Source organism: Myxine glutinosa, chromosome 7, assembly GCF_964187855.1.
Source record: "Myxine glutinosa chromosome 7, kmMyxGlut1.1, whole genome shotgun sequence".
Classification (NCBI taxonomy): Eukaryota; Metazoa; Chordata; class Myxini; order Myxiniformes; family Myxinidae; genus Myxine; species Myxine glutinosa.
Window position 1 is genome coordinate 163,093,236 of NC_136267.1, and position 11,069 is coordinate 163,104,304.

At 39.8% G+C, this 11,069-nt stretch overlaps 1 protein-coding gene across 6 annotated transcripts in view; it reads left to right on the forward strand.

Moving 5' to 3' along the window:
• LOC137430910 (mitogen-activated protein kinase kinase kinase 2-like) overlaps positions 1-4,800 on the forward strand; it is a 127,189-nt gene extending 122,389 nt beyond the window's left edge. For all 6 annotated transcript variants that reach the window (XM_078782487.1, XM_078782482.1, XM_078782483.1 and 3 more), the window contains one exon: positions 4,054-4,800. In XM_078782487.1, the coding sequence (XP_078638613.1) occupies positions 4,054-4,273 (220 nt within the window). In that variant the 3' untranslated portion in view covers positions 4,274-4,800. The remainder of the gene's footprint in view (positions 1-4,053) is intronic.
• The last annotated feature ends 6,269 nt before the right edge of the window (positions 4,801-11,069 follow it).

Genomic DNA, 11,069 nt, shown 5'->3' on the forward strand with positions numbered 1-11,069 from the left:
AGAACCGCTCAGAATCGGGTTAGTTTTATTGCTAACGGCTTGAGCTTTGGATTGCTAAACCGCTCAGCAAAATTCCATCTTGTCCGTGGCTCGGGCAGAAGTAGCGCCCTCCTTTGCGGTGAGGTTGGCGAAGGTATCTGGGACCTCATTGACCAGTCACCCTGGTCAACCTCAACCCCCGCAAAGGAGCGCGATATCTTCTAGGACTCGGGCGGCCAGTGTAATAGACGAGGGGATTAAACCCCCCTCGGTAAGGGGAGCGCCGTAAACCGAGATCCGCAACAATATATATATATATATATATATATATATATATATATATATATATATATATATATATATATATATATATATATGTGTGTGTATACACGCACGTCCACACACACTTATTTATTAGCATCCTCGTTTTGAAGTGGTATTTGAAGTAATGAATTGTCCGTTATCTTTTATTAAATAACCAAAACCAGTAAGCAATATCCTCCCTCGAGCAATGGTGTCATAATGATTTTCATTTTTCAAGAATAATTCAAAACAGCAAATAAATTAGTTACTTTAAAGTTAAAAGATTATTGCTTGAGCATGACAACACGTCTTCGGTTAATGGTCTTTAGCCACTACTATTACAAGAGCAATTTGAAGAACAGCAAGTTTTTACAAAGGCGCTGACCTCACCATAATCTCTATATTTCAAAATTTCTCTCGACACCTAATCCACCCAACACCCCTCCCCCCCTCCCAATTTTTATTTATCTTCGTCCTAACTGGCCTTTGTCCAGGTAGAACATAGAATAAGAGAGAAAGTGTGCAGAGGAAACAACGCTCAGCTTTCAACTCACTCCCACCTCTTCTTGCATGCTTTCCCTCCTACAGTGCACACAAGTCGTGCGTCACTCGCGTCCCGCGAGGCTTTTAATAAAGCAAAACTCGACTCCTTTATTGCTTGTCTGTTTGCAGCCGCCACCCCGCTGCACATAAACTTAGAAAAATATAATGGGGCCCAAGAGTAAAATAGCCTCCTGTGATGGCTGATTAGCTATCCTGCCGTTTGCCTTCTTTGACCACCAGGTCTATTGTCACCTGAGAAACAAAAGAACGTGAGTAGTCATGGAGGTTAAGTACAAAAGCTAAATGCACTCCGAAGTGCTCTGTAAAAGACCCTGGAAGAGTCCCAAGTACCTCAAAGGGTACATCTCACAATAATATACAATGCAATCCTTTCATCAATTTTTATTAAGTGTGAGTAAGGGCTGTGACGTTGTGGTGACCTGTCTGGGGTTGCTTATAACCTTAAAACGTTTCTCGACTTGTTGTGAATGTCCCAGATCTCTGTCAATATTACAAGTTTCTATTATGTTTAGGGATCGATATAATCCCTCCAGGATGGATACCTATTGATTTTCTTATGTTTATTATTATTATTATTCCGCTGCGATATCTCGGGTTTTTACCTACAAAATTCATTTTCTTGGCAACCGTTGGTCCGGTTGACAAAGTTTTCACGAAAGTGTGCCCCTTCTCATGGAGATATTTCTTGCGATAACTGTGACGTCATTGGTCACGTGGTACGGGCGCCATCTTGGAAAACCAGAAAAACTTTGGACCTCGATATGTCCGAAACCACTCGATGGAAAAAATTTTTGAAACATAGCTCATTATAAAGCACTCCGCATGGGGAATAACATATGTTAATGATGTCATCGGTGCCCTCATTGTGACATCATAATTCGACAAGTACAACGCCATATCCGATCAGTTTTAAATTTATTCAGCATGTTCTATGCAACAACATAAGAGGAGAATGTAAATCAATGACGTCATAGGTCACGTGATTCAGCAGCCATATTGGATTGAACATAAAAACTTTAAAATGCAACTCCTCCAGAACGGCTGACCATATCGATGAAAAACTTCATGCACATGATGCACTGGACTTTGGATGTGGGGGAGAGTATAGGGTGTAAGCTTTAACCTCATGGGTCACATGGTCTGGCAGTTATGATTTTTTGAAGTCTAAACCATTTAAATTCAACTCCTCCAGGATAGTTGGACAGGCCCTGATTTGGGGGTCCGAAACCTTTAAAATTGATGTTCTCTGCAACCGTTGGTCCGATTGACACAAAATTTTCACCAAAGGAGCGGCTCCACGTGTGAAATTTAAAAAATCTAATTATGACGTCATATGTCACGTGGTATGGACGCCATCTTGGAAAAAACCTTCGAAGTTTGCCCTTTTATATCTCCGAAACGGCTCAATGGAAAAAATTGAGTCATGGCTCATTGTAAAGAACTCTGCATTGGGACCAACAAATATATTCATGAAGGATATCAAAAGTGCTTCCATTATGACATCATAATTTCACAAGTAGATCGCTTGATCCCATGAATGTGAAATTTCTTGAGCATGATCTAAGGAACATTCAGTCGAGAAAAAAAAATTGGAACATCGGTCACGTGGTTCGGCCGCCATATTGTTTTTCCTGAAAACCACTAAAAAAGCCTTTTCTCCGAAACGGCTGAACAGATCGAGGCGAAACTTTACAGGTATGATCGCATACCCCTGACGAACAAAACGTTACTCGACCATGATGTTATAGGTCACATGGTTTTGGAGCTATGATTTTTTGAAGAATAAACCTTTAAAAAGCCACTCCTCCAGAACGAGTGGAAACTTCACATATGGTCCCCATGTCTAGGGGATACCATGGTGTCCTTGAATAATCCCTAGGTCCCATGGTTTGGCAGCCATATTGGGTTGAATGAAAATCTTTAAAATGTATATATATATATATATATATATATATATATATCTCTTCAACCGCTTCATTGATTAATGTGAAATTTCAATGTAATCTCGGAGTCGTCAAGTGGAATACGTGTTTAAAATTCCAACATGATTGGTCGTACGGTTTGGCAGCCAGATGTTGTTAATTTTTGAAGAAGAAACTCCACATTATTATCTTCTCCAGCCATTTGACTTTTCAGTATATCTATTAATTATGTGCTGTTTGAAGTCAGTGGCATCTTCTCTATTAATTACGTACGTCTATTAATTATGTACCATACGAGTGTACCTTTCAACCCTTTGGACTGCTAAGATCCATTAGACCTTTGAATAACCTTTAAGTCCCCCAAGACCCTTAAGACCACCAAGACACCAAAATACCCCGAAGACCCCAAGGACCCAAAAGAGCCAGAGGACCCCTCCTTTTTAAATATATATATTTAAAATACAATACTGAATTAAGTGTTGTAAAGAGGACGTCATGTGTCACGCATGTCCGATGAAAGTGGGGTTGCATCAAACAAAGCAGGAAGGCGGAGGAAACTGGTGATCACTGCCAGCATTTATAAAGTGGCAGTTCTAGTTGGTACTAATGTTGTTTTTTAATATTCCTTTTATTAGTTTTGTTATTAGAAGCAACCTTGGAAAAATGCCACGATAAAGCTATGTTAGCACGGATATACACCCCCAACATGTATTTCGCCCAAGACAGACAACCCCCTTGGGGAGGTGGGATATTATTTCTCTGCAATGTTTCTCAACTTATTTTGTCTCTGCAACCACTTGTCCAATCAATGCGAAACTGTAAATATGTGATGGAGTAGCTATTCTCATTTCAGTTTTATAAAGAGGACATCATGGGTCACATGTCTGATAGCGGGGTTGTATCAAAGCACGGCAGATTGGATCCCGGTCATAACTGCCCGCAATTAAGTGGCCCAGGTATAGGTGGCCTGTCTAGTTTTTTTTTTTTATTTTTTTTTTTACAATACCACTATTTTGTTTCATCTCAGGACTCCCTGCCAGTGCAGAAAAAATAGCTCTTAAGCAATTTAGTTTGTCTAATCTGCAGGGGGGCATTATATCAGAAGCACAGCTGCATACCTGTTTTATTTTTACCTCAACAATTAAGCTCTTCCATGAGCCTTAGATCACTGTTAAACAAGATCACCTTAGATCACTGTTTCAAACTTGAGAAGGTTTCTGATCATCAATAAAGTGGCTAATTGTGATGTTAAAAATTTGACAGCACTTTATGGTTCACACCACAGGAGCGTTGCCTGCACGGTTGTGGAGATGCTGACGGAGAAACCTCCGTGGTCTGAATTTGAAGCCATGGCGGCCATCTTCAAGATCGCTACGCAACCAACGAACCCACGTCTTCCCAATCATTTTTCGGAGCATGGACGCGACTTCCTGCGGAGGATCTTTGTGGAGGCACGGCAGAGGCCAACGGCAGACCAATTGTTGAGGCACCCGTTTGTGTACTGATTGTGACTAATGGACGATGAAAGCCAAAATGTTCAAAATGCCCTTTCTACTTGACTACATGTGCTTCTGATGGCTTTAACCCTCAGCTGTACATTGCCACGTGCCATTGCGGACTGTGCGGCGCATCGATGATGTAATGTTCAATTATCCTCGGTTGTCGACCTGGCTGAATCCAGATTGGCCAAGGGGCTATTGCTCTAGAGGTGAAATCTCTACCACTACCATGGCAAGTATTGCACTTATTATGTTGCTGATGCTTCTTGTTGGCAGAGCAATCAAGTCTTCTCATCGTTAGTTTTATCATGCCCGTGTAATCGCATTATCTCAAGAGTTGTTTTAAGCGATCGTGAAATGAGAGTTACCAATTATTATGCCGAGAATTTTTCTTTCAGAAATGAGACCCGGCTTGTTTCCCCCCCCCCCCCCCCCCCATATTTAAAGGAATAGGTCACTACTACAAATAGAACACGCATTCCTTATTTTGGTTATTACAAGATGTGGCAATAAAGTTTTCCAACAGCATTTGCAAAAGAAAAAAAAATACATTTACCCAAGCTACCTTCGCGAGTTCCTTTCAAAATAGGTACCTCGTGCAGCAACGTCTTTAACCCAGTCTCCTGGAAATAGCGGAAACGATGGGGAACGTTTTCTCCAGACCACTGCTCATTCATCATCGGACAGACATCGAACGTCCTTGCTATTGTTCTGGTGGCCTTTGTACGTGTTTTAGCCGAGGAAACACAAATGCATCCTCCTCCAGATCTGGTGAATACTGTTTATGGTGGAGAATTGTCACCTGACATTTTCATCAAGTCTCCCTTACCTATTTGTGAAGGAGCAATGTTGAAGAACCCAACGTCTCACTGACCAGCATACGCTACATTCGTCTTACCTTTGCCTTTTGTCATCAACCGTTACACTCTCGTTTGCCCTTTTACCATCACATTGGTGGTGGTGCGACGTCGTTTCACAACTTTATTGCCAGACCTTGTATGAACTTTGTGGTAGTCACATGGTGCTGTTTTCCAAATATTTTCTGAGATTAATTTCTAATGGCATTGAGGATTGTTCTTTCTTGTTTGTGAAGGGAAACGTCTTTTTATATAACGTATACTGCAGAACTTTTCTGTAGGGATGGACATCGTCATAATCATAAAAATAACCTACCTATCATTCTCCCTTTCCACATCCTTTCTCTCGTACTAATTCTTCCCATTTCTCCTTATTCCAAGGTAACCCTCTTTCACTTTTTTCTCCTTTATTTTTCTTCCAAGTTTCTTTCTTTTAATTACTTCATACCTCTTGTTCTTCCTCTTGCTGCTGTCTTTTCCCGTCCTGATTTTCCACTTGTCATCTCTTCGTCCTTTGTAACTCCCTCACTTTTGGTATTCTATCGTTACCTATTTGATCCGGATGGAATCAACAGAATGTTGTTCAACGTGTGCTCATGCTTCGGGCATATTAACCCTTCATCTGAGCAATAAGAGGGCAGCAGCTTCTTGTTTTCCACTCTTCGCAAAAACTTCGATGAACGTTCTGTTGATTCCAACCACTGTTCTCCTTGTCCGCCAGGGCCGACCGACACCAGGACTGGTTCTATTTCTCGTCTCGACCCAAGACTAGATCTCCATACTAGTTGCTCTGGCCTACGTTCTTACTTGCAGTGTTACTTAATACAAAATGTATCACATTCTTTACTCTGACACACAATGTAAACAGCAAGTTTTACAGTGTACTCCACATCGTCTCACAAACGGAAAGTTCTTAAAATATACATCTGTATCTGCACTGAAACCCTTCTGCTACTTTCTCTCTCTCTCGTCCTTTTCTGGCTCACCTTGTGATTACGTCGCCATCTTGGGGTTGCACTCTGTGATAACAATACCGAGCACTGAGCAGAGGGACAACTTTTCCAACTATGTGGTTTTGCTCACAAAATTCAAAATACAGGAAGATTTTTTTGTTTCTGTGTTTATGTGTGGTGGAAGTGACAGAAAATGACGGTGAAGTTCCCTGTGGATGCCTCGACCTAGAGCAGGAACAAGCCGGTGGACTTGTCGTTTACACAATACTAAGAGGCAAAGTGACAAAGGTTCAGGAATATTATCTCGACAATGGCACTTCCAGTAGCACTTTGAGAATATATTTTGATGAATAGTAACCATTAAACTGATGATCTAGGGATATTGAAGAAAATAAAATTACTGTATATTTTTGTTCTTTGAGATGGGATTGGGAGAGGGAGAAAATAACTTGAGGTTTATGATCATCTTGACTTTAGCAGCAAGCTATGCCTAAAGCACTATAAATCTGTTGTTGCTTAAGTTTATTGCTAACAAAATATTTTATTGCAAAACAAAAAAAAGAAGAAACCTATGGCGGGCTCCATATGTATTATTATTACTTTTTTGTATGCAAGATTGAGGCTCGTGAAAGAGCTAATATTAAACAAAAAACAACAACGAATGGACACATAAAACATAAAATAAGGGGAGCGGTAGACAAGATGGGGAAAGAGGGGGAAGCACAATTTTAATGTTCATTGGTGTTGACTGATGTGAATGGAGGGAAAAAGGGTTTTGTGGGTGGAATAGGTTTTGTATTTTGGTAAAACGACAGACAATCTCCATATCTTCTGTACCCGTGTCAGCCAAGAAGTGTTTAAATGAAGAACAGACAAACTGTCGTGTTGCAAGAACGAGACTTCTGCTCCAAATGCCCAGTTTTTCAGCAGCGTCTGATTTGTTTTTATTTATTTTTGAATTGCCAAATTGGATGCTTACCTGGAAAAAAAATTCATTGAATTAATAATGCGCTTTTACCTTTTTTTTTGCGAATTGCTGATATACTAGCACTCCTCACTATACAAACTAGATGTGTTCCATGAAAGTAGTGTGCATAGCGAAAACGATTTTCCCATAGACAGTGTTACAAATCAGAAGATGCGTTCTTGAGGGGCTGATGTTCAGAAACTTTATGGAACCAAAATAATCAAATACAAAATACATAATAACTCGATAAATACAGAACATCACTAAATATATAATTAAATGAATACCCACCATAAATACATCAAAACATAAAATAAAAAAATAAGCACCCAGGACTGTACTCCCTAATAAGAGGAGAAGATATTTTGTCGAGGCTTGGAGATTTGGGGAGTGTGGGTGATGGCGGCGGCGAGGCAGGATTCTCTCCTTGTCTGAAGATATGTGTGTGTTGTTGGTGGTGGCCTTACTGGGGTTGGTGATGAAGTTTCACATGCTACTGTGGGGCTTGGTGACTTTAAAAAATAAATAATAATAAAACCTTTATAAGATTTAAAATAAAAAAACATCACTTTATGCCGAAAAACAAAACAACGATTTAATGAATGTTAATTTACAATACAAGAGTACGTACTGTATTATATTCATACCTGTCACTTTACAATGGAGTACATAATCCCCTTCTGTCATTCTTGAGAGCACATCTTTTTCCCTTTCCGTTCTCACGGGCACGGCACATATGCTACCCCTTTCGGCCAAAAAAAAAATGCACATCAGCGAAAATACGTGGTGTATAGTGAAAAGAGTTCTTACTTTATTCTTTGCGTATTAACAAAAAAATGTGTTAACCTAGAGTGAGTATCGTGAGGAGTGCCTGTATTTATGAATTTTTTACATCTTTATTCCTTCACAAATTCGTCTTCTACACAAAAAACTAATTTATTCTCCCTTGACAAATCAAAACACTTGAAAGTGTGTGGTTTTTTTTATTGTTCCTTTGATGATACATTATTTTGAGTGTGAGCGAAGCAGCTGAGTGGAAAACGTTTTATTACAAGTTTGAAGGCTTTTGGAAATTTCTAAAATGCTGCTCGGAAACGAAGATGTATTTCCAGATTGTCAAACCACATTTTTGTTAAATCGCTTATTGTCTCCACGTTTGCCTTGAGAGGCCATGACTGCTGGACGTTCTGGTAGTTCTAATGCATCTCTAAATTTGTACAAGATGTGACCGCATTATGTGAAAATAGAAGATTGTTTAAAATCACTGCAAAGTGTAACTACTGTCAGCCTTTTCGCACACCCGATACGTTTGGTGATGTGTGCTCTCATCGTGCCTAGGATAGCCGAGTTGTTCTTCAGAGAAATGGATTACCTTGTCACTGGCAGCATGCACAGGAAGCGTTGACATCACTTTTCGCCGAAAGAAAGTGAAAGAGTAAGTCGGAGTTTGTCGGTCACCGAAGACGACGTGCAATGAGTAAGTTCCACCATTTCTTTCAGCCCAAGTGAATGACAAAAAGAATTAAAACTCAAAATCACAACAACAGACGAAGCAAGAGCACATCGTGATTTTGGAAATTTATAAAGAAGTTTTTGTATTGTCCATTTTTTTTTTTACTTACAACTTCAGAGCAATTCATTTGAACCAAAGGGCCAATTATTAGTTTTGTTGCTTAGTGGTAATTGGTGGATAAGCACTTTGTGGTCAGGAGAGGAGTCGTCTATTTCACATGTGTGTTACATCTATCTCTCTCTCTCATATTTCATACACTGATAAATCGTACATCTATTTCTCTTATCGGATTTGTCACATTCATGAATGTTTCACATCCTTCTTCCTGCGCTCTCTTTTACCCGATCCTATCCTCATTTCCTTTCCCTTTTCCCCCAAATCCTTAAAACCCTCATATCTATCTATCTTTCTGTCCCCTCTTTTCCTTAATTTTCTCATTTTAAACCCTTCCTCTCCCCATAAACAATTCACGATGGCAATACTCGTGTAATACTGTGTTCCTCGTATAATACAAATCGGTTCCTCAGTATGTATACTTCACGCCAGGCTATGCCTCAGTCGTTAAGCCTTCTAGCTTTTACCAAAATCATACTATGAGTGAGTGCAGTGTCGTTAAATTGCTCGACGGTTTACAACGAAGCATTTCCATCTTCCACATTCCAGCTTGACAATTTCCTTGACGTTTTGCAATGACTTGTTGTACAATTTTACAAACTTTACTAATAGAAAAGCACTTTCTTGGGGGGGAAACTTCTTTATATATATTTTTTCCACATGCACAAATTACGAACTGTAGAATGTATTACAGGAAATGTTTGTTATTTTAGCTCTGCAAAGTGAACCGTGAACCCTGCTACGCAAAGCAGATGGAGATGGACAGTGATGAGGAGGTGTTGCACGGTATAGATCCCACTTGTAACTATCGACATGGGCATTTTAGACAATTTTGATGATTATAGGAGGTCGAAGGAGGGCAGGGCTGGGGGGCACTGCATGAGCAGCATAGCCGCACCAATGTAAATGATGTGAATCAGCAATATGGTGCTGCGCATGCATGAGTATCTGATGAGGTGGAGACAATATGGAGGTGCTAAACATCAAAGAACAATTTCATCATGTCGTGCATATCAGGTTTGAGCACAGAGCAAAAAGGGAAAAGTTCTTTTTGTATATTTATGGCCTGCTCCGCTATGCTATTCCTCTTGTTAAGGTAACCGGTCGTTTCAGTGTTATTTCCCTTCGACACGAGCGCACCTGCTTCGTCCTCCATGTGCTAATGTAAATATAGGACTTTTATATTCAAACTACTGATTCTGTCTAAAATCGAATGATTATTCTCAAAACTCTATATTGCTTTGTACATGGATGCACGAGCACATTATCAAATATTATGGAATGTGTGCATTGTATTTCTATCCATTTTGGATCCTTTCGTTTATTTTGATATTTTGTGCATGGTTTGTGTAAATTTGGGAGAAGCTGTTCTGATCTTTTGACGGACAATTCATCCAAAATTGCAAGATGAAACAAAATTGTGACTTTTGTCTGTTCGGTTAATGTGTATGCGATACACTATAGTGGTATTTTGTCAGGTTTTGGAATAATTGGGAGTAAGGCATGCGGTGATTCTGTAAATCCTCCTGCAACAAAGGAACTTCAGAATAAATATGTCCAAATATGCAAACCTATGGAGATTTAGAGGATTTAAAGTCTGCTTTTGCTGTCTATTTATTTAGCCGCTATGGCCTTGTTCCACATGATTTCTGTGGAGTGTCTGCTGGTTCCATTTAACGTGTTCCTACCAATACTTGTTACGAGTGCCTTTTGTCACAAACAAATGCAATAAAGATGTTACAGATAAAATGATTGTTTTGGCTGTCTTTGATAGCGACGGTAGGGTGATTGTCTGGCACGATAGCCAAGAGGAGTTCATGTTTGCCTTTAAACCTTCGAGCCTGGGTTCCAATCTCAGTAAAACTTTCATTACACTGTCGTTCTGGTGTTTTGCAGGTACGGTGAGGACATCAAAGTGTCCATTGCTGCTTGACGTTAAGTTGGAGCACCCGTCTGCCAGTATTGGATGTTCGTGGAAGTTAAAGATCCCATGGGTATCTTTAGCTGAGACAAGGCTAGTTGACATGCTGAACTTATTCCATATTCCTGTGCTAACTGCTTGGAAGGAAACGGCAAACCACCCAGCATAAGCCTTGTCCAGGAGCCTTTTGGGCAGCACTGGCTGATAATAACAAGCAATGTACAGACTTGGCATTTAATATGGAATGTTTTTTTTGTGGGGGTGAACTTACTTTTCAAGATGACTTAGAACCAAAAGTTCATTGGAATTATGTTGAAATTATTCTAGATTTTGTTAATGTGACCTTTAAAAGAAACAAAAACCACATTTGACATTTCGAAGCAAATAAATTGATACTTGAAAGTGATGTAAACTGATATCGAACTCAATTCACGGACAGTACTGTGTTAAACTTCTGTGCGTTTTCCAGAAGTATCT